Source organism: Xenopus tropicalis, chromosome 2 (genome assembly GCF_000004195.4).
Source record: "Xenopus tropicalis strain Nigerian chromosome 2, UCB_Xtro_10.0, whole genome shotgun sequence".
Taxonomy (NCBI): Eukaryota; Metazoa; Chordata; class Amphibia; order Anura; family Pipidae; genus Xenopus; species Xenopus tropicalis.
In genome coordinates, this window is record NC_030678.2 from 155,256,697 (window position 1) to 155,282,031 (window position 25,335).

Sequence of the window (25,335 nt, forward strand, 5' to 3'; positions counted from 1 at the left end):
CTGACCAATCTATACACTCACATACAGACCCATACTGACCTATCTATACACTCACATACAGACCCATACTGACCTATCTATCCACTCACATACAGACCCATACTGACCTATCTATCCACTCACATACAGACCCATACTGACCTATCTATCCACTCACATACAGACCCATACTGACCTATCTATACACTCACATACAGACCCATACTTACCTATCTATCCACTCACATACAGACCCATACTGACCTATCTATCCACTCACATACAGACCCATACTGACCTATCTATCCACTCACATACAGACCCACACTGACCTATCTATCCACTCACATACAGACCCACACTAACCTATCTATACACTCACATACAGACCCATACTGACCTATCTATCCACTCACATACAGACCCATACTGACCTATCTATACACTCACATACAGACCCATACTGACCTATCTATCCACTCACATACAGACCCACACTGACCTATCTATCCACTCACATACAGACCCACACTAACCTATCTATCCACTCACATACAGACCCATACTGACCTATCTATCCACTCACATACAGACCCACACTGACCTATCTATACACTCACATACAGACCCATACTGACCTATCTATCCACTCACATACAGACCCATACTGACCTATCTATACACTCACATACAGACCCATACTGACCTATCTATCCACTCACATACAGACCCACACTGACCTATCTATCCACTCACATACAGACCCACACTAACCTATCTATACACTCACATACAGACCCATACTGACCTATCTATCCACTCACATACAGACCCATACTGACCTATCTATACACTCACATACAGACCCGTACTGACCTATCTATACACTCACATACAGACCCACACTGACCTATCTATGCACTCACATACAGACCCACACTGACCTATCTATCCACTCACATACAGACCCATACTGACCTATCTATCCACTCACATACAGACCCATACTGACCTATCTATTCACTCACATACAGACCCATACTGACCTATCTATACACTCACATACAGACCCATACTGACCTATCTATCCACTCACATACAGACCCATACTGACCTATCTATACACTCACATACAGACCCACACTGACCTATCTATACACTCACATACATAAACCCTTTAAACCAAACACAGTAAAATAATTGTGTAAATAAAGTGAATAATATACTATATATCAAGTCCAATATTGAAAGATTAGAGATAAGTAGATAATGTATTCAATAAGAAGAGAAGAGCCTTTTTTTACTCAAAGGTTTGTTATAAGTGTAGATTCCTACTCACAGACCCATCAAGGGTTACAGCATATACCAGGGATCCCCAACCTTTTTATACCCGTGAGCCACATTCAAATGGAAAAAGAGTTGGGGAACAAGTGTGAAAAATGTTCCTGGGGTGCCACATAAGGGCTGTGATTGGCTATTTGGTAGCCCCTCTGTGGACTGGCAGCCTACTGGAGGCTCTGTTTGGCAGTACAACTGGTTTTTATGTAACCAAAACTTGCCTCCAAGCCAGGAATTAAAAAATAAGCCCCTGCCACTGAGGCCGCTGGGAGCAACATCCAAGGGGTTGGGGAATAACATGTTGCCCCTGAGCCATGGGTTGGGGATCATTGGCATATAGTATTCCTCTCTCACTTTGGAACAGATATAGATCATTGCAGTCCCGGCCCAAGCCAGCCGGATGCCCTAAGCAACCCAGTTGGCCACCTCATCCCCAAACCCAGCACCCCTGGCCACACATGCATGTACTGATGAGGGGAAGGTGAGATCAGTGGGTGTTTGGTGGGACAAGGGCCAAGATAAGGGTTGGTGACAGAAACCGAACTGCCTAGCACCCCCAACAACTGTACCTTGGGCGCATGCTTTTTCTGCCTACCCCTAGATCCAGCCCTGAATGCCTCCAGTTATTTACAAACTAGAACACAGAGATAGAGGAGCCACCAGGTGCGTAAAAACATTTTTTTAAATTAAATATTACATTTGTATTGCAGTTACAAGACATTCATGCACTCAGCCACTAGTTTAACCACAGTTCAGGGAGTTCAATATCATTTTCTTACACCCACGAGTCCCTTCCCTGGAGTCTAGCGATGAAGTTACGTAAGCCTGGAGCACTTCACCAATCACAAAAAAATCTTTTAAATTAATATCTGTATTTAACCCTTTTGGAACCATAGTCTGTAATTCACATATGCTACAGCTTTCATGTCTAAGTGCATTATGTTCAATATCTCCTCCATACACCATCAACTCTTTCTATTTTAGACCTTTAGGATTTTGGGTTTGGGTTGTGGCAATTTTTGAAGTGTTTGGAGACAGTAGACCAGGGGTCAGGAACCTTTTTGGCTGAGAGAGCCATAAACACCACATATTTTAAAATGTAATTCCATGAGAGCCATACAATATGTTTGGCCGCGGATGCTGCGGGGCAAGGTAGGGTGGGTCCCAAGGATGCCGGGTGCGGATGCGATGCAGAGGAGGGCGTGGCCTGCGCTCGGCGAATAGAAGACGTGTTCTAAGGCTTAGAACACGTCTTCTATCCGCCGAGCACAGTGGCAAGGTAGGGTGGGTGCCAAGGATGCCGGATGCGGATGCAATGTGGAGGAGGATGTGGCCTGCGCTCGGTGAATAGAAGACATGTTCTAAAGCTTAGGACACTTCTTCTATCCGCCGAGCGCAGGCCACGCCCCCCCGCTATTTTTTTTGTTAAAAATTTAGCAGCGAGCCAGATGCAGCCATCAAAAGAGCCACATCTGGCTCCCGAGCCATAGGTTCCCTACCCCTGCAGTAGACTTTTCAAAACTTTTTTTAATGGAGAAGGAAAGTCTAATTCACTGAACTCCCACACACCCCTATAGTGGTCATTCATTTGCTCCCTGCATTGGAATTGCACCCCCTCCCCACTTGCACCCTTGGCAGCTGCCTCTTTGGCCTAGTTCTGTCTCTTCTTTATGCCGCCACACTTCATTCTCCCAGTCACTGTTACTATATACCTCTTGCCCTCTGTCCCACACTTCTATGTTGTCCTCGTCCATTCCCCTCCTACATCTTCTTTACACAATTGTTTTTCTCCCAGTTCTCCTGCTCCCCAATCTCTCACACAATGGTTCAGTGCAGGTGGGTAGGCTAAGTGTTTTTTGGGATGAATTATCTGTAAAATTTTGCTTTCACCTACAGTCAGAAGTGTCAGTTATTCCAAAATTTAAGGTGGCCATAAACGCACCGATATTATCGTACAAAACCTCGTTTCGTACGATATTCGGTGCGTGTATGGTATGTCGGCGAGTCGACCGATATCGCAGGAAGCTGCTGATATCGGTCGACTCGCCGATCGGACCAGTTGGAAAATTTTGATCGGGCGCCATAGAAGGCGCCTGACCAAAATTCTCCCTTCAGATCTAAATCGGCAGAAGGAGGTAGAAATCCTATTGTTTCTACCTCCTTACCTGCCGATTCAGCCCTGAATGGTGTGTGGCAGATCTTACGATGTTTCGTGCGACCGATGGTCGTACGAAACATCGTCAGATCGCCACGTGTATGGCCACCTTTACCTATGAACTGGCATCAGAGAAATAAGCAAGATAAAAATGTATTCCAAATCTAATCTATGTATTACAAATGGTATTCTGTTTATATGCAGGGAAATGCCTCAGGGTAGGGAAGTTATGTGGCAACTCCCACTCAAACGTTGAAATACAAATATGCACAGAATGAAAGTTTCCTGCCAGTATCCGAAAAGCATTGTATGTTAGGGTTAAATCTAAGAGACCATTGGCTTTAAAGTCAATGGGCCTATTTTCCAAAGGGCAGTCAGAATGTATGTGAATAGGAAGAGAAATTGTTAAGAGGTAATGACAAATGAGTTTAGAGGATTGGTTTCTTTAAGCGCTTTTCTTCTTCTGCCTTTATCATTCATTTTCTTCCCGTCCCTTTATAGTTCCACCCACTTATAGAGAGATTTCCCAGTACACTCCAAGCAGAACCCCAGATACATTTTATATGGGAATTAAAGCTGAAACTCCCCCATTTAATTGACTTCTTGGGCTTCAAAATGCAGGTCAAATCAATGAATTTAATGAAGGCCGTTCCACACAAAGGCTTCCCCTTGCATTTTGACCCAGATAAAAAGAAGTCAGTCCAGGTCAGGAAGCTTTAGGGGAACTTTAAGTAGTTAGTACACAAATGTGACAGAATGCTTAGAATCCCAAAGTCTTGCAAGACTCATTGACAAGCAGTTAAAAGTATTTGAAATGGCTGCATGGCTGAACTTTGATAAGGTAGTACCATTGTCTGCCTTTGTCTTCTTTCACTTCAGATGAGAACACTTCCAGAAAGAACAAGTCAATGAATGTAAAATGTAGTGTCAGTTCCAATGGAATCTGACGTTCTATTCAGAAGCCTGGACTATTTTGTGTGACTGTCCTTCTTTCTCTTTTCTTTCTTGCCTCTCAATGGCGATCGTTTATCTCCAAGATGCTACTTCATTATAAGAAACATAGGTTGGTTAACCTGGTACTGAGCTACAGCTCCCAGTGTCTCTTGATAGCTAAAAGTTGTCAGGGGGTTACACTGGGAGTTCTAGTTCAATGACACTGACAAACATGCTTCAACTTCATGTGCATTGGAAGAGCTCTCCTCTGAGTGTGCAGTAGGGTGGCACAAACAGATTGCTCCATACACTCATACACAGAATATGAACCTACTGCTAACAGCTTTGAAGTTAATTATGCCATGTTTGGTAGTGGCTTTTACACCTTTTTTTACTTTTATATGTCCCCCCGATGATGGGGGCTAGCCCAATTGCAAAAAGCAGATTATAGTCAACCCCTACCACCAGGCCCGGACTGGCAATCTGTGGATTCTGGCAAATGCCAGAGGGACTGCTGTAAGATACCATAGACATTATTGGACTGGTGGGGGCTGTTTGGGGCTTCTGTGTACTTGAAATGCCACAATCTATTTTAAATCCCAGTTCGGACCTACCCACCACCCTCCAACATCACTGCCAAAACCAAGCCAGGCTTTGCACACCACAAAGCACATGGGGCACTGAAGCAGTTCACATTGTATCAAAATGAGAGCAGTTGCGTTTGCACTTTGCGTATCAGCTGCAATGGTGCTGAAAATTTTTGATGTAAGAGTAACAAGAGCACCCTATGCTTTTGGCACACTGTGCAGCGGAAAGTGACACAGGCCTCTGTGGGAACCCTGAAGCTACTGCCTGGTTTGGAAATGGTGCTAGCTCTAGGGTTACCCTGTATCATTAGGCGCAACTGCATGAAATTTGACACAGGAGTGCAACTATACGGAAGCACAAAACCTTTTTTTTTTGTTGTTGCTGTGAGCAACTTAGTACATTACATTTTACATAACATTAACATTTATTTATAAAGCGCCAACATATTCCGCAGCGCTGTACAATATGTGGGTTACATACATTGGACATACAGAGTAACAAATAAAGCAATCAGTAACCGATACAAGAGGTGAAGAGGGCCCTGCCCAAAAGAGCTTACAATCTACAAGTACAACCGCAAGTCTTTTCTTGCTCCATAGGAAGAGGACAAAGCATTACATTTTGCCTCAATGGGAAACATACACTAGATCCCTGCCTGGTAAGAGTTGTGTATTTCTTAAAAACCAAAGTTTGTGTATTTTTTGGCTAATGCCCACCTATCACTCAACAGAACCAGACACACAGTGGCAATTTTTATTGAATAGGGGTTCATTTCTACAATTTTAGCCCTATCCTATGGAGCGTGAAAGAGAAGAGAAGTTGCTCAGTGTGCCCTTACTCTTATCTGTTTTATTGGGGGGGGGCAGGATAAAATAGCTTATCAGCTTCAGCTTAAAAAAAGAAAACATTATCTGCTAATGTTTGGCTTAAATGCTCCAATGTAGCACGTTAGCAGATCTGCAAAGAGGTGTCTGCCCATCCCGGCACATAGTGGATACCATCTTTCCAAACCAGGCCCGGACTGGCAATCTGTGGGTTCTGGAAAATGCCAGAGGGGCTGCTGTAAGATGCCATAGTCAGTCACTATTTATTGGGCTACTGGGGGGCTGTTTGGGCCTCTGTGTACTTGAAATGCCAGGGTCTATTTTGAATCCAAGTCCAAACCTGATCCAGACTAGAGAGAATTAATGTGATTTCCACTGAAACCCAGGCTGCCACGTGCAATCTTTCCCATACGAGTGCCGGTATCATGTGAAAGGCCTGGTGTGAATATTCCAGAAAATAAAAGCTTCTTTTACTCTATACGCCAGGATGAGAATTTGATATTTTTAAGTAGGTTTTTTTTCTTCCTAATTCTAAAGGATTGATTGTTTTTTCCTCTTTTGTCCCCGAACATTCTCTTTTCACATTCATTAGCCGGTAACTTTGTCACCCATCTCTGACTTTGCCTTTTAAATCAAGTCTTTAAGGCTGTCATTGGCGTATGGTTATTTTCCCCCCTCTTCTCTAAATATCTGACAGCCGAAGGCTCCGTCAGCTTTTGGCCTGTTTTGTTCACTTTATGACATAACCTGTGCAAAGTGGCAGAGATCCCTCGATTCTTGTATGTAAAATTTGCTACATTTTTTTTAAACGGGTCATTGCCCATTTTTTGGGAGCCTTTCTTTATCTGAGTAGCGTGTTAAAACTTTTTTGCAGATGCTGCCTATTCAGGAGCGGCCCGATGGCTGCATGCAGAGCGGAGGAAAAAGAAAAGACCTTCCTATTTTTCTGATTGCCATAGTAACGCAAACATTGCCAATACGTCTGTGGCTCTGGCTCGGCCGGGGCTAGTGAATTTAGTTTCCTGTGCAATCAAGCCCTCTACTGGAGACCGTGGCTTTCATGACACAAGGTTACAGGGAGGACACTGGGCTTGTTAGGCCTGAAATTAACCATTTCACTTTAAAATAATGCCCATTTGTATCCATTTTGTTCAACATAACAACAGCTGCTGCCCCTGGGCTGACAGGTTCGGCTCTCTAATCAAAGCTTCATATGACATTTATGAATGAGGCAGAATCAATTCATTTCAATAGTCAGTTTAGAATACTCATTTTTGCATTTTTTTAGTTTACATTTCCAGCATTTTAAATTCAAATTTGGGCAATTAAATGCGAAGGCAATACTGGCTCCTTTGTGCATTGCCTTAATTATGTCCTAGGAAAGGGCAACAAACTAAGAGCGCTTAAAGCTTTGAAGAAATGTTTAGAAATTCCATATACATATGTATTAGCGGCTTTGATTATTGGAATTCTTTTATGAATTTATTGTGGAGCAAAAGGAAAGCGGAAACAAAACAGTTTAAAGAGTAATTGTTCTATTGTGACATATAAACTGGTCGTGGGCTATATATTTATAGTTAGACTTGCTATGTATGATGACAGTAGCGGAAATTTGCTGTAAAGCTTCCGGCAAAAAATAGAAATACAATTTTTATTTATATAGTAAATATTTTCTGTGTGCAAATTATGTATGTATTCCATGCACCATGAATAATTTGCAGATACTATAAAGAGTGATATAATCAGGTATACAGGTTTGGGACCTGTTATCCAGAATGCTCGGGACCTGGAGTTTTATGGATAAGGGATCTTTCTGTAATTTGGATCTTCGTACCTTAAGTCTACCGAAAAATCAAGTAAATGTTAATTAAACCCAATAGGGTCCTACTGTATGTATGTATAACATTATAAAGTGCTACATATATACACAGCGCTGTACAATATACAAAATTACACAGAGGGATGACAAGTATTGTAATAAATACATTAAATAAGAATAAATATGTGGTATAGGAAGGAGGTCCCTGCCCCATAGAGCTTACAATCTAAGTGGTTGGGTAACATACAGGCACAAACTGGAAGGCAAAAGTGCACAAGGCATGGGCACTTATGTGCAAGACTAGTCAAAATAATGTTTTAGTGCTCCAGAACGTAGAATAAACATTTTTTCTTGGGTTTTATTAATATTTAATTGATTTTGTATAATTGATAAATATTAATTATATCTCAGTTTGGATCAAGTACAAGGTACTGTTTTATTATTACAGAGAAAAGGGAATCATTTAACCATTAAATAAACCCAATAGGGCTGTTCTGCCCCCAATAAGGGGTAATTATATCTTAGTTGGGATCAAGTACAGGTACTGTTTTATTATTACAGAGAAAAGGGAATCATTTAACCATGAAATAAACCCAATAGGGCTGTTCTGCCCCAATAAGGGGTAATTATATCTTAGTTGGGATCAAGTACATGGTACTGTTTTATTATTACAGAGAAAAAGGAAATCATTTTTAAAAATTAGAATTATTTGCTTATAATGGAGTCTATGGGAGATGGCCTTCCCTTAAATCACAGATTTTGAATTCAATTGATATCAATGCCATCCCTTAAACATTATTGCCCTGCCCTTAAATTTTAGCACACGCCCCCTGACATCATTTGCCCCGCCCCATGACTAGGGTAGCCTCCTTTTGCGCAACAAAATTCCAGCCCAGTGTAAACCCTATTTGGCTGTAAAACAGGCAGTGCCAGCTAGAATAGGGTTGCCCATAGCATAATAAAAGTTAACTTAAAGGCAAACCACCTCTTTAATCTATTCATCATTCTGCATATAAATATGGTGATGTACAGTATAATACATGGAGTTATTGCTGAACTTGCTGAAATGCTGAGAGGAGTGTGCCCCCTGGGGGCACATGCTTTAGATAGTGTTACATTCTAATTTGTTATACTAAGCAAAAATGTACCTCCCCTCTCATCGAATGATTTCACACATCACCCTAGAGTTCAGCAACCTGCATAAATGCTCGCTGCCTGTGCCCTATGTTCACACAGTAATGGAAGTCTATCACTATAAACTTATTGGAGGATCTATTATCTGGAATGGCTGGGATGTGGAGTTTACCAGATAAGGGTCCTGCTATAATTTGGAGCAACATCTGACATCAGCCTAAACCTGCCTGATTCACATCTGGTCAATTTTCGGCCAGGTTCATCTGACGGTCCCATACACAGGCCTATAAGGCACTGTCTATCGGCAGCTTATATTAGCCACTGTCTATTGGCAGCTTATATTAGCCACTGTCTATTGGCAGCTTATATTAGCCACTATCTATTGGCAGCTTATATTAGCCACTGTCTATTGGCAGCTTATATTAGCCACTGTCCATCGGTAGCTTATATTAGCCACTGTCTATTGGCAGCTTATATTAGCCACTGTCTATTGGCAGCTTATATTAGCCACTATCTATTGGCAGCTTATATTAGCCACTGTCTATCGGTAGCTTATATTAGCCACTGTCTATTGGCAGCTTATATTAGCCACTGTCTATTGGCAGCTTATATTAGCCCCAGTATGGCCACCTTAATTGATACACCAATGTTTTTGTATTTCTATGACTGTGTTAAGAGCTTAGGAAGACCCTGATTAAAGTTTTGACCTCCAAAAACTACACCATATAAGTTAAAAGACAACCACTGCATCACAACTACAAAATGACATTTAAGTATTATAAAAACTTAAAATGGACTTCATGGGACATTTCATTCCCACATTTCTGCACTCTCTGGGCAATAGACCCCCTAACTATAATGTTAGTCTACAAACAGGTAATTGACAAACTAAGGAACAAACTTCCAGCTGACTTCATGGAGTTCCACACACGCCCAATGGACTACTGTTTACTTCAGAAATCAGCAGGTGGCCTTTAGGGAAGCAATGAACAATCTAGCTGCCACATTCATGTGATGTCACTGCCAGACAGATACATTGCTGTTTGCTGCTCTTAAACTAATTGAAAGCAGATAATCACTACCTCACTAATGGGATTAATCAGGCTTTTGTAATCAACCAAGTATCTCACTCATTCTGGGGCTTATTGCTCAAATTGTGGTTCAGTTGCACTCTGCAATTTCTTATTGGCTGAGATGATTTTGCAAGTTATTAATTCAACTTCTCCCCTACACCAAATAAATACAACTGGCATACCACAATGTTATAGTTTCCAACTTTCCCTATGCAGGGGGTGATTACCCCATGTACCAAAGATATGGCTAGAAATAAAACTGCATGTACATTGCAATACTTAGGGGCTAGTCTAGGTTAGGGGGCTTTAAAAATACAACAGAGGGCCAAATCCCTCAGCTGGACAGCTCTTTTACAAAAGATTATACGTATACAATTTAAACGGCAGACTGAAGAATATAGTGAGTTAATCCTACATGTTCAGCATGCAGTCCTGAAAGGGTTAACCCTCCCTGGGATTGTTTTGGCACCTGCACTATGTAAGAGATGGCACTGCGTCTCTGGAGGATTATAATGGCACATCTTCATTATTGTTCGAAAACTGCTTAATAAAAAGGTCCCTAATCTTTCCCCTGGTACCAGTGACAAGGACAATCCTGAGATGTATCACGTTTTTTTTTTTTGTCCCCCTAACATTCTATTGTTGCCATAGCCACAAGGCTGCAATACTGTTGGTTTAGCGGGCTCTCTGTACTGTACCGCCATGATCTTATTGTCTAAAATCTGTATTATTCCAGTGTTCTGAAGATTTACATTTTTAATGGCTCGTTTATGTAATCCCATAAATAAGGTAAGAGAAAAGCCACCCCACACAAACAAGGAGCCGGAATGTGAAGAGAAAAAGCTGCTGAAACAGGTCACTCGGGGTCTCAGCTGCGGGGCCTTGATTGCTATCGAGTCTGTAGCCAAAGTGACTATGGACTTAAGACCACCCAGTCTGTGCAAAAATGGTGCATTACTGAGCCATAGTCTGCTGCTATAGTTCTCTCCTCTCCAAGGCACAACTTTAACTAGAGGAGGGAAAAACGGTTTCATCAAAAACTCATTTGCCCCCATTGCTTTGACAGCTGCACCCCCCTCTCCGAGGAAAGTTGAAATGATTAGTATTTTAACAAGCAGATGATTTTTTTTCTTTTTAAACCAATATGTCTTTGCTACAACACAATCTCCTGTAAGCAGGCTGTAAAGCCCAACACCTGTCCGCAAAACTGAGGCCATGACTTAATCAGTATTTTTGTTCTATGCGGTTTGGTTTTGGTATAGAGCACATGGTTTAGCAAGTCTGGAAGGGAGCCCAATGCACAATGTTATGGTCTATTTATAGATGCAGGGGCAGCTGGGGTACAAACCATGGCAGGCCCTGGTATCTTAAGTACATGGAGTCCCAAATAATGCCCACAAAGTCCACAAAATGCCCAATAAAAAGTAACCAATCAATAGCATATACAGCACAGACTGCCAGCTCAGCTTGTGTAAAATGGACTTTACAGGGTCACGTTAAAGGATAAGGATAGGCTAAATATGATGCACACCCCAGTGAATTAAATTGTTGAGTTTTTCCCCCTGGGCCATTGCAACAAGGAGCTGAGCCGACATCTTCCCTGATTGCCAGGTATCCACAGCTTTGGCTTGCACATTTGAAATACATGAACATATTCTGATTTGAGTCTACTGGGCATGGACAAGTGTAAATTATCAGAACGGTAAGTAGAATGATGGTACAATGCCCTGTTAATTTCCTCCCACCCTCAGACATTGCATTTTTTCCAGCTCTAAAAAAAAACATAGTGGTTTGATTTACTGGGCACCAACAGCGAATCCATGCCTCCATGTCTTTTAATTACATAAAGTATGACTCTCTAACTTATTGCCCTATTGTGACTTCTGAACTACAACTCTTGAAAGCTGAAACTCAACTGAAAGGCCACAGGTTGGGCAGCACCGATAAAGCATTATTGCTGCCATCTTGTCCTGCTGTTGGCATCTTGTCCACTATCTTTCCCTACTATACCTGCTGTTCCACACTCTTCCAGCCAACTGCTGCTCTGTATGGCACTATTATTTACAAGGCATTTACCCCCTTTTGGATCCCAAAAAGTTTATTTCCTGTACTTACTTCCAGAACTCAAATGTACTTGATTTGGCATCGCTGAAGTCAATGTGCAGTAGTTGAAACCTAGTTAAGCAGATATTTTATGAGTAAAATGCAGCAATCTTCCCTGGTAAGAAGCACTAAATAAAAAGCTGGCAAAGGATAGAAGGCAAAAACTACAGAAGATGGTGTAGGACCTGTGGTCCTGGGGCTAAATGGAGTAAGTGAAGCTAGCTTAAATCAGTGTGCAAGTTGGCACCTGCAGACTCATAGGGGTAGGTAGCTTACTAACTTGGTCATCCGGCCAAACAATCAGTTTAGTCTGGTTTGGTCTAATGTGTGTGGCCCAAATTGTTAAGGAATTTAAACAAGCTTAAATGAGAATGAGAGTCTGCTTACAGCCCTAATCCCCATATCCTCCCTCCTGACAAACCAGACTTTGGACTTCAAACAAAGCTGCATTTATAGCTGTATCTGGTTAAAAAAGGCAGAGTAGTGGATTGAGGTTGGAGGGCACCACCTTGCACTGCTTAAAGTTATGTTCCCTGCAACTTGCCACATGAGCATGTGCAGCTGAAGCTGATCCAGACCTGGCTTCCATGCCAGTGATGCATAGAAAAGGACCTGAAGTGGCTTTATTATATATCGCCCACCATCCAGGTTCCATATTTCTTAACCAGACACAGTGATTGGACCACAGAGGTGTAGTTCCAAAGCAGGCCTCTGGAGGGGGCCTAGGGTTGTAAGCATGGAATAGTTCTTCTTTAAGGTACAAAGTGGTTGCTACCTTTTTTTTTTTTTTTTTATCCCCCTTCTCCTTCTAGAAAAAACACGTTGGTAAGAAAAGGGTGGGTAAGGGGAGGTTGATAACAATTGCTAGAATATGTTAGTGATAATAAATTCCCTATCCACCTCCTCCAGGGAATGCGGCCACATGATTCCTGCTGAATAGTAGATGTGACAAGGTTGTTGCTAATTGTTTATGGAAGAGCACTCAGCTTTTGTGGGTTCCCATTAGCTAAAAGCCAATAGCTGGTGTGTATAGAAGAGGGGAAAGTGCTGAGAGTCCTAGAAGTTGGCAGAGGAAAGGAAAATAAAGAAAGGACGAGGGAGAGAAAACAAAACCAAACTGCATGTGTTGTGCGCTAAATAACAACCCCCCTCTGAACATATTATTATACTCATCTAAAAACATTTAAATCGCCTTTGTTAACCAGTTTGAAGTGGAAATTTCATAAACGTGGTTCAGTTTGCAAATCTGTTGCCACAGCATCCCTTCAAGCTGTTCTGTACACAAAAACTATTTCTTTCCCATCTAAATGCCCCTTTTAATGAGGAGCAGAGGGGGCAGCAAATTAAGCAAGCATATATCAACTTGTCAGCATTTGTCATGAAGGTAAAAGAACTCAGTCCCCCCCCCCCCCCCCAAAAAAAAAATAAAGATATTCAGTTGTTTCCAAAATGCTTTGTTGTATGAGATTTATAAACACAAGTATTCTAGCCTTATTGGCATATTTAATTGGCAGGCTAAATTAGTCAGCTAATCAGAGGTTGGTAGAAAAGGAAGAATATGAAAGAAAAAAAAGAATTATTTTACAGGCAATGAACATAAGTTGCTGAAATGTCTAGAGACACAATTGTATGTGGACAGTGGATGAAGGGAGGATGGAGCAAGACAATCAGATAGATAGAGGGGTTTCAGGATGAAACAAGAAGCTGTCGTGGCAAGTTTCTAGAGCAGGGATCCCCAACCTTTTATACCAGTGAGCCACATTCAAATACAAAAAGTGTTGGGGAGCAACAAGAGCATAGGAAAAGTTCCTGGGGATGCAAATAAGAGCTATAATTGGCTATTTGTTGGCCCCTAGGCGGACTGGCAGCCTACAGAAGGCTCTGTTTGGCATTATACTGGGTTTTAAGCAACTTTGTACACTTGCCTCCAAGCCAGGAATTAAAAAATGAGCATCTACTTTGAGGCCACTGGGAGCAACATCCAAGGGTTTGGTGAGCAACATTGTTGCTCACGAGCCACTGGTTGGGGGTCACTGTTTTAGAGGATAAACCAATGGCAAGTTTCTAAAGGATAAACCTTTCTAGGGGATAAACCAATGGCAAGTTTCTAGAGGATACACTAAGGGCACATTTCTAGTGGATAAACCATTGGAATGTATATAGAGAATAAACCAATGGAATCTCCCGGCCGCACAGGTGTTCTGTGGGTACCATACAGTGGTAGTTGAGCAGATTATGGGTTACTTAGATATGGGAATTTTCCTACTTTTCTTCCAATATTTTGTCATCACTTCTGAGACTGCACAACTTTTGGTAGCCCCATGTGGCTGCGAATCTGCAGGAGCCTGTGCTTGGAGTAAAACTGTGTCTCTGTGCTTCCAAAACTTGCCTGCAAGCATGAAATGTAAAAATGGGCACCTACTATGAGGCCACCTATTTTATTTCAAGGGGTTGTTCACCTTTAAGCCAACTTTCAGTATGTTATAGAATGACCTATTCTAAGCAAATGTTCAATTGGTCTTCATTATTTATTTGTTAGAGTTTCTGAATTATTTGCCTTCTACTTTCAATTGTTTGCAGCTTTCAAATGGGGGTCACTGACCCTGGCAGCCAAGAACTATTGCTCTGTGAGGTTATAATTTTAATGTTATTGTAACATTTTGTAACTTTCTTTACTATTTAGGCCATCTACTTTTCATATAATGGTCTCTCATCCAAACCACTCCCTGGCTACTAAGATAACGGACCCTAGCAACCAAATAATTGTTGAAACTCCAAACTGGAGAGCTCCTGAACTGAAAATGAAATAACTAAAAAAAACAACAATTAATTAAAAATGAAGACTAATTGCAAATTGAATAGAATATTGCTCAGTACATCATACTAAAAGTTAACTCAAAGGTGAACAACCCCTTTAAGATTTACATTTGAAGTTATGTTTTTAACAATCCCCTGGGACATTAAGGTTCCAAACTGTAGCAAACTCTTAAAAACTTACTAATAATAGGTTGCTAATAGCAGTAGCAATTGTGTCAGCCCCTCTCCACAACTTCATCTTGACAAACAGGCTGGCAGCAAAAGCACCACAAGTCTACAGCAATGCATTATCCCAGGGTGCGTCTCACCCTACACAGGTATCTATCTGTCAGTGCAGCTATAAAAAACAAAAATACAATAGGGGGTGCATCTCCATAGCGCTGCATTTATTATTTTCCTCTTAAAAGAAAAGGTAAAGCCAAAAATTGCACTCATATTTGGGAGTTAGGGCCTCTACGCAAAAGATTCATTTCAGGTTAATGGTTTCATGCATATAGGCTTCCAGTCTCACCAGTTGATGATTTATGGCCTTTGGCAATGATCTCAACCAGGGCTCAGAAGCAAAATGTTGCTAAGTAGGTGCCCATTTTTAAATTTCTTGCTTGGAGGCAAATTTTGGAGACACAGACACAGTATTCTCCAAGCAGAGCCCCCTACAAGGCAGCAGTCCACATGGGGCTACCAAATAGCCAATCACAGTCCTTATTTGGCATCCCCAGGTAACTTTTTTATGCTTGTGTGGCTCCCCAACACTTTTAACATCTGCGTGTGGCTTACCATTAAAAAATGTTGGGGATCCCTGGCTTACGGCGTCCATACAGCACTAAACACACCACTTTCTTCTTCAACCACTGGTGCCCTTACTACTCCTTTCCTATCTGTACACACTAGCATGGTGACAAACAGAAGAATGGAAGTAAGTTTTAAGAACCATTTGGTTGGCAAATATAAAACTAAGTTTCTACACTGGCAGAATAAAAGGGAAGTGCTAATGTAGACACATAATCATGCATTTTACACAAATAAGGTATTACACCTCTATTTAGGGTAGACCAGGTGATGTGCCTAAAAAAGGCATACTTCTTCCCCATTCCACTCATCCACACAAGAAAAAAAGAAACAACACTCTCCGACCTAAATTAGTAGAAAATATTTAGTGGTCTTTATCAGTGACTGTGCTTATAAGACAAATCAGCAGTACATGAATGCAAACGAGTTGTATGTTATAAAATAAAGAGATAATGCCATCCCTGTATAGGGGCAAGGGCACATAGTTTGCATTTGGGTGCTTTGAACATCACATTTTTATAGCTCATGAAGGGCTAAAATGCCCATATTTTTCAGGTCACCTGAAATGGCTTCTGCTGGTGCAATTCTTACTGCGGATGACAGAGGGCATTTGGGTCCAACATTTTTGGGTTAATAAGAAAAATGACCTGGAATGTTTCAATGTGCCACTCCATGAAGATAGCATGGTATAGACCTGTGATGTATTCGACCACAAATACAGAACTGCCCTGCTGTGTTATATATTAAACAGGACACAGGAAACCAGGGGTTTGCAAACAATTAAATATGGGCAATGTTCCATGTATGTTATACACACATACACAAAATCTGGCCAAAAACAGGTAGAAAAAAAAAAAGCTCTTCCTAACAAGGCTTATCTGTAAAAGACTCATTGTAAGGTCTCTTTTACACATCCGCTTATCTTGGTGCTGAAAAAAATAATGATCAAACTTAAAACTGAAAAAAATAATGAACAAACTTAAAATTAGATAGTCCTGTTTTCTGGGGTTCTATGAGATTTTGCAGTTTACATACAATTTTCTCAGATGCCATTTAACATGAAACACTAACACAGAATTTGGTGGCCATAACATTTTGCTCAGATCAGATCCCACAAAACAAGGTTAAAAGCAGATGTGTAAATGAAACCTTACAGTCCAAGGTTCCTCTCATTTCAATGCCAGGTATCCTCAACACGTAGAAAGTGCATTGATCAAGGGGAATCCTGGCAGTAAAATAATTACTTGGAAGCAACAGTCATAGCCAAATTTCTTGGCAGAAGTATGACCCTACCCATAAATGTTATTCTCATAGACAACAGCATTGTATCGTATTCTAATAAATAACAGTTTACGCCTATTGCATGTAGTCCCCTGCACTCTCTCATCTTGGTCCTGTCCTTGTATCACTTTTCCTTGTTGTGCTTGCTATGAGGCGGAGAGTGGCTCTTCTCCTTCCGGGAGTGGGTACTGTTTTTATAAGGATGTGTCCTATGCTTCCTTGAATGTCCTTTCTCATTGCCACGATCCTCAGATTCCTTCTGCTCAGTCTTGGTACTGGGGTCTTTTTCCCTCTTTGCTGGTAATGTATTCTTGATCGTGTTAATCAAAAAGCGTTTATTGGTGGGGGCAAGAGGGCATTTCATCCTGCAAGGCAAACGCATAACATAGAATGTGAAGCTTTTTTTCACAGTGTGGATTTTCCTTCAGCACAGCCACCTTTCTGATATGCAAATGTTCTGCCTTTGGCTTTCCTTGCACGCCACCTAGTGCATATTCTGGGAAAGGGATATTTATGTGCTTTGTGGATATGCATACTCCTCTCTCGAGTTGATTCAGTTAATAACACCCTTAATTATTCCCAGGTAGAGCCCTCTAGGCATCTTTCAAATCGTAATTAACTATATGACCTTTAAAGCATGCACTTTCTCAGCCTGTTTAGTTCCACACAAACGATTGCAAATTACTGCACAATATGAATCAAGGTATAGATTTCCAAATGAAGGAAAAACCCAGAAAAGGACTAATACCTATGTATTGGTCCTTTTCTGGATTTCTCCTTCATTTGGAAACCTACACAAATGTTATAAAATGTAGGAAAAAGTAAACCCCATGCAGCAATGTTCCCTCTAATTTCTTCTTGGCTGTGTGCACAAAAAGTTTGGTGTGAAAAGTATACTTACAATTATGTGTTTTCACAAAAATTCTTTGTGTGCACCACAATTTATTGTGTGCGCTAGTGTCAAAATTTGTGCCGCGTGCACATCTTAGAGGGACCGTTACCATGCAGCCCTTTAAATAAAACTGCTCTACTCCTAGTTCATTAACCATGCCATTTGAAAAACCAAAACTATTATTGTTATTATTAATAAATGATTAACACATATTTAGAAAGTGCCAGCATATTCCATAGAGCAGTGCAACAAAAGGGTGTATATTCCAGTTCATTAGAGCTTACAGCAGAGGTTCTCAACCTGTGGGTCGGGACCCCTTTGGGGGTCGAACAACCCTTTAACAGGGGTAAACTAAGACCATCGGAATACACATATTTCGGATGGTGTTAGGAATAATTTTATGGTTGGGGGTCACCACAACCTGAGGAACTGTATTAAAGGGTTGCGGCATTAGGAAGGTTGAGAACCACTGGCTTACAGTGTCACAGTCCTCTATACTCCCTAATTCCTCTGCAGCTGCAGTGATCCTGCTTACCGGCACCCAGAATGTATGTGTGTGTATGTATACATATCTATATATCTAATGTGGATGAAAAGATTACCTATTCACCTGCTCTTTCTGATTTTATCATTCTATCTATATCTGATCTCAAACTTCACCATGCTGGAAACCCACAGATAGTTATCACTACTAAATGGCGCCAATAGAAGAAAAAGAAAAGGCGAACGTTGTGCTTTAATGGAAATTTGCAATTTGTTTCTACGTGGTTTCTGTGATACCTGCACATAAAGAATTTACCATTATCCATCAAGGGCCAGTGTCAACTCAAGAGGCAGCCTAGGATGACTTTGAGCAGTGCTCAACTCATACTAGTAGGATCTATAGGTGTGCAGCTATTTATTATTCTTTGGCAAAGGGAACACTGTATGCATGTATTTATAATGTCATCCAATCACAGGCTTTCGAGAAACATCAAAGAATATCAATTTACCCGTTTCCAGGAAGCTACAGCACTATGGCTCAGATAAAATGACCCTGTCACCTTAAATAAGTACACTCCATTATGCACCATTAAAAAATCAGAATATCATAATAACCATTTCCCTGACACAGCACAGGAGCAGCTGATTGGATGGGTAGCTTAAATAGTCAACCCTCAGCCAACAAGCCAGCCAGGGGGGTTCCTATTACAGAATAAACACTACCTATATGATGCTAACAAAATAAAGAGCTTCCACTGAGATTTGCTGAGCTTTGCATGTCAGATCCAAGGCAGCTTACAGACATATATTCTTACTTTGCTAATAACTGCTCTATTAGAACCAATTAACATTGGTTGAACCAAAATGTCTAAAACAACATATAAACAGTTGTTTGTATACTTAATTCTTGCACTTAACTTCAGGTGTCAGGGCCACTTTAGGGCTCTGGCACACGGGGAGATTAGTCGCCCGCGGCAAAACTCCCTGTTCGCGGGTGACTAATCTCCCCGAGTTGCCTACCCCTGCCATCCCACCGGCGAACATGTAAGTCGCCGGCAGGATGGCAGACGTGGTGGGGCGATTTCAGGAAATCGCAGAAAAAGACTCGCGAGTCTTTTCCGGCGATTTGCGCAAAATCGCGCCGCCGCGTCTGCCATCCCGCCGGCGACTTACATGTTCGCCAGTGGGATGGCAGGGGTAGGCAACTCGGGGAGATTAGTCGCCCATGAACAGGGAGTTTTGCCGCGGGCGACTAATCTCCCCGTGTGCCAGAGCCCTTAGGAACAGTTCTTATTAGCTCTTTCATTAAAGGAACAGTAACACCAAAAAATGAAAATATATCAAAGAAATTAAACTATAGTGTACTGTTGCCCTGCACTGGTAAAAGTTGTTTGTTTGTTTCAGAAACACTACTACAATTTATAGAAATACCTTGGTGTGTAGCCATGGGGGCGGCCATTCAAAAGGAGAAAAGGCACAGCTTGTATAGCAGATAACAGATAAACTCTGTAGAATACAGTGTCTTATCTGTTATCTGCTATGTAACCTGTGCCTTTTCTTCTTTTCCCAGCTTGAATGGCTGCCCTTGTGGCTACACAGCAGCTTATTTATATAAACTATAGTAGTGTTCCTGAAGCAAACACCCCAGTTTTACCAGTGCAGGGCAACAGTAAATTATATTTGAATTACTTTAAAACACTTTTCGGTTTCGGCCGAACCGAATCTTAATTAGCATAAATTAGCATGTGCTAATTAGCATTTGTAAGCATGGGCGTCCACAGAAGGGGGCAAGAGGGGGCACTTGCCCCCCCCTGGAAAAGTAGCAAAAAAACAAAAACCTTACTCCGTTTCTGCACTTTCCTCTCAAGCCCGTTTTTGCTGTGCTCCGATTGGATCTTTCTTCTTGTGGATTCTCCAATCAGAGCACAGCTTCCTTGACAGACAGTAAAATTGACCAATCAGAGCACAGATGCACACAGGGATCGGGAGATTTTGCAAACTGGAAACAGAAATAAAGACTGAAAAGAACAATCTGCAGCTGTAACTTTACCTAAGAACCAACTCTCAACTTTTGCTGCAGTTTTCATCCCACAGGTACTATACACAGGTACTATACACAGGTACTATACACAGGCACTATACCCAGGCACTATACACAGGTACTATATACACAGGCACTATACACAGGTACTATACCCAGGCACTATACCCAGGCACTATACCCAGGCACTATACCCAGGCACTATACCCAGGCACTATACCCAGGCACTATACCCAGGCACTATACCCAGGCACTATACCCAGGCACTATACCCAGGCACTATACCCAGGCACTATACCCAGGCACTATACCCAGGCACTATACCCAGGTACTATACCCAGGCACTATACCCAGGTACTATACCCAGGCACTATACACAGGTACTATACCCAGGCACTATACCCAGGCACTATACACAGGTACTATATACACAGGTACTATACCCAGGCACTATACCCAGGCACTATACCCAGGCACTATACCCAGGTACTATACCCAGGCACTATACCCAGGCACTATACCCAGGCACTATACACAGGCACTATACCCAGGCACTATACACAGGTACTATACACCATTTTTTTTTTTTTTTGTCATTGTTTTGTTCATTTATAGTAAGTTACAGTGGGGCCAATGTTGTGTATCAGTGCCAGTGTTATAGTGCCAGGGCCTGAATATCTGCCATCAGTACCCACTGCATCTCCCTGTATATAATGTGCTGGGTTTGTAAATACGGACTGCGTCTCACTGTATATAATGGGGAGTCAGTACCCACTGCCTTTCTTGCTATAAAACTAACATAAACACATCTAAAGGGGTGGTTCACTTTTAAGTTAACCTTTAGTATGTTATAAAATGGCCTATTCCTAGCAACTTTGCAATTGGTCTTTCTAATTAATTTTTTTGAATAATTTGCCTTTCTCTTCTGCCTCTATACAGATTTCAAATGGGGGCCAAAAAATATTGCTCTGTGAGGCTACAATTTTATTATTATTATAATTTTGTATTACTTATTTTTCTAAGTAGGCCCCTTAACTATTCATATTCCCATCTCTTGTTTAAACCACTACCTGGTTGCTAGGGTAAATAAGACCCTAGCAACCAGATAGCTGCTGAAATACCAAATGGAGAGCTGCTGAACAAAAAGCTAAATAACTGAAAAACCATTAAAAATAAAAGTGAATTGAATGCGAACTACCCCTTTAAGCTAACTGATCACAAACACAAATGTTTGCAGATCCCGCGTGCGCGTATGAATACTTTTACATCCTAAACATTTTAGGGTAAAAAAAAAAAAGCACCCCCACCCGCACTTTTGTACAGTATCCCTGGTAGTCAGTGGGAACGGCAAGAGGTAGTTGGGAGGTTAACTTTTTACGCCAGCAGCGAATCCACTAAGTGTCACATTAGCTGTAGGTCGGACTGTGTATGGGCCATCTTTAGCCTCCCCTAGTATCATCCTGCAAAAAAAAAATATATATTTTTAAATATATATATATATATATATTTGTCTGTTGCAGGATGATGCTAGCTTACTTGCCCCCCCTTGGAAAATTTTCTGCGGACGCCCATGTTTGTAAGGATTATATGGTAGGGGGAAAAATTTTTTGCTGCGCACGCTGCAATTTTTCCCCCTTTCTCTTCCTAATTAGCATATTTCGGGTTTGGGATTCCTAGATTATAATCACTTACCTATGACTGGCTTGGGGTATTATCCTTATTAGCGCCATGCAGTCATCTTATTGCTGTTCTCTGAATCTTTGCAGTGGCCCTACTCTGTGTTTAAGTGCAAGAGAAGCCTACCTGTCATTTCACATTGAATTACACATTTTACTATGCTGCACATAGGCACAGGACAGGCCTCACAAGAATAGTACACAGGGCCAGTGTATTTTAAGTGAAAATAATAATGATGATTATAATAACTGTATGAGGGGTTTGCACCTCCCTCCATTGACTACCCATTTCCTTTTTTAAAGGAAGAGAACAGTTTTTTCAAGTTTTATAAACACACCAGTATTTTTAATATGAACACAGTTACTAACCATACAATAGTGTTACACGCACATATATCATTAAAAATTGTATAAAGAAACCACTTACCAGCCCATTGGTCCCATAGTTTCAGCTCGGATCTTGCCACGTTTTGCTTCTTTGAGAAGCTCTTCTACAGCTTTCCTGCATCGGCATAAAAGAGCAAGAAATTAGCATTAACAATATCGGCTGTACAGCCCAACATATATAAGTATTGCTACATAAATAAAAATCTACACACATGTTTTGGGGGGAAAGTTCTTTTACACCAATTTAAAGAGGACAAAAAATGTATCAAACGCATGAAATAAGGCCTATTAACATTATTAAACATTAGTATACTTTACGTTTTTTTTTTAAAAATTCCATTATTTCAACAAATCTGCCTCCAACTAGCAGTCTCTTCTTTTGGTCTCCAGGCAAGTACACTGAATATGTATTAATATGGCAACGGCACCAAAAACTGCATGACCAAACTGCTTTTATTGGTTTACTATTTTATTATAAGTGGGCTGAGAGTGTTCTAAGCAAAATCTATGGGACCTACAAATCCTGAACCATGCACAGTGCTTCCCAGAGACATGTAAATGTGCACAATCCTAATTCCATCTATGGCTGCTTGGTATTATACCAACCCAGCCGGTCAAAATAATGCTTGATGTCAATGTTATTAATAGGGAAGAAAGATAATTACATAGAAAGGCCAGTATTTTTTTTTTTTTTTACAAAAAAGTGAAAACCAAAATCACATCTCTAATTGCTGCTTTATTGATGTAGTTTAACTTTAACTCCCACTGCAACAACCAACCCTGGAAGCTGTAATTCCACAATACAAAAAGGGCTATTGGTTGCCTTTCAGTGATATACATGAACCACAGTCTGGCCAGCTGGCTTTCAGTACCAGTAAGAGCTCTCTATAGCCTACGGATCAACACTATGGGGCAGATTTACTAATCCACGAACGGTCCGAAGGCATCCGCATGCGTTTTTTTCGCAATGATCGGTATTTTTGCGACTTTTTCGTATATTTTCTGCAACTTTTTCGTCGCCGTCGCGAAAAAATCGGATTGGTTTTTCCGCCGTTTACAATCGCTCAATACGAAAAAATTGCAACGGCGACGAAATAGTTGCGCAAAATACGATAATGTCGTGTCGGCGACGAAAAAGTCGCGACAAATACGAAAAAGTTGCGGCGGCGACGAAAAGACGGCAAAATTTTCTTTCCAATCTGAATTTTTGCCATTCCGGTTTCGGATTCGTGGATTAGTAAATCTCCCCCTATGTATTCCTAACAAGGACCCAAAAGTAACTGCACCCAATCAGTCCCCACTTCCCCAGCAACAGCTGTCCCATAACAATTCATGTATATATTATTATTTATCCTTCACCCACTACCCAAGCAGTCTCTGCACTATAAAGCGTTCACTGGGGTAAAACATAGACAGCTCACAAGCAGCAGCATGCAATTTTATTTCTATTTCGCATATACTTCGTACCGTTCCAATTCGTCTTCCTGCATTTCTGCTCTGCAGCAAAGGAACCCGGAAATACACTGGCGAGATGGCAACAACGCCAAGCAGCGCAGCGACTTCCGGAATGGGCGGGGCCAGAGGCGTCACTGAGCTGCGGAGTGCCTCCCTAGTGCTGAAGGGAATATATATATATATAGTTTTGGGCAGCGCTGTGAGATCACATGGATAGTAAAATATTGATTAACACTACGACGACTGTCATCAATGGTTAAAAAAAGTTGTGGAATGATTGTGCTAAGTTTACCCAAACTCTGGCGCAAAACCATAGGGGGTTTTGGGGGGGGCAAGTTGGAGAACACAGCAAAGTGGTTCTAGTGTAGGGATACCCTAACTTTTTTACCTGTTAGTAACTTTAAAATGAGTTGGGGAACAAAACAAACTTGAAAAACCTCAGAGATTGTGCCAAATACTGGCGTATTGAGAAAACAATTTCCACTCTGCATTCCTCCCTGTCACTAATGCCTGTAGGTTGGCAGCGCGGTTAAAGGAACAGTAACGCCAAAAATGAAAGTGTATTAAAGTATTTAAAATATAATGTACTGTTGCCCTGCACAGGTAAAGTTGTGTGTTTGCTACAGTAACTCTACTATAATTTATATATAATAAGCTGCTGTGTAGCCATGGGGGCAGCCATTCAACCTTGAAAAAGGAGAAAAGGCACAGGTTACATAGCAGATAACAGATAAGCTCTGTAGAATATAATGGGGTTTTATCTGTTATCTGCTATGTGCCTGTGCCTTTTCTCCTTTGAATGGCTGCCCCCATGGCTACACAGCACCTTTGTTTATATAAACTATAGACTTTCTGAGGCAAACACACCAGCTGTACCAGTGCAGGGCAACAGTTCATTATATTGTAATTATTTTTATACACTTTCATTTTTTGCCTCCAAGCCAGGAATTCAAAAATAAGTGCCTGCATTAAGGCCTCAGGGAGTAACATTAAATGGGATCACTGTGCTAGTCCCTTACTTGCTACACAGGAATGGTGTTTCTCTTTTTCAAAAAGTGCAGCAGCCCAGGCAGTCGGACTGGCCCCCCAGGATACCAGGAAAACTCCCGGTGGGCCCAGGTGTCGGTGGGCCCTCCTGCTCCTGACCATTTGGCCTGCTTCATGGCCATTCCCTATTTCTGAATGGGAACAGAGAGGAGAAATAGTGTAAATAAAAAAGACTAGGAGAATAAAGAGGGTGGGTGAGAAAAAATAGTTCGGAGAGTGGGCCTATAGTCTAAGGCAGGGATCCCCAACCTTTTTTACTTGTGAGCCACACTCCGATGAAGTGGATTAAAATGATGCCTCTGTATTTTCAAAACTAGTCTCTATGCTACAAATGTAATAACAGGCACCTACTTTGAGGCCACTGGGAGCAACATCAGAGATGGTTGGGAGCAACATGTTGCTCACGAGCCACTGGTTGGGGATCACTGGTCTAAGGTTTTCCGGTGGGCCCCTGGGGTCCCAGTCCAACACTGAGTCCAGGTTACTGTTTGAGGCAGGGGGTGGAGGAGGCATGTCTGTGC

The 25,335-nt window shown here is 41.5% G+C and overlaps 1 protein-coding gene across 1 annotated transcript; it reads right to left on the bottom strand.

Annotated features, from left to right (window-relative positions):
- Positions 1-15,898: 15,898 nt before the first annotated feature.
- Positions 15,899-23,808, bottom strand: LOC496835 (uncharacterized). The gene is made up of 3 exons (NM_001011368.1): positions 23,780-23,808; positions 22,353-22,427; positions 15,899-17,198 (listed from the first exon to the last, which is right to left on the bottom strand). The coding sequence occupies exons 1-3, from the start codon at positions 23,800-23,802 to the stop codon at positions 16,958-16,960; spliced, it is 339 nt and encodes a 112-aa protein (NP_001011368.1). The 5' UTR covers positions 23,803-23,808; the 3' UTR covers positions 15,899-16,957.
- Between the last annotated feature and the right edge of the window lie 1,527 nt (positions 23,809-25,335).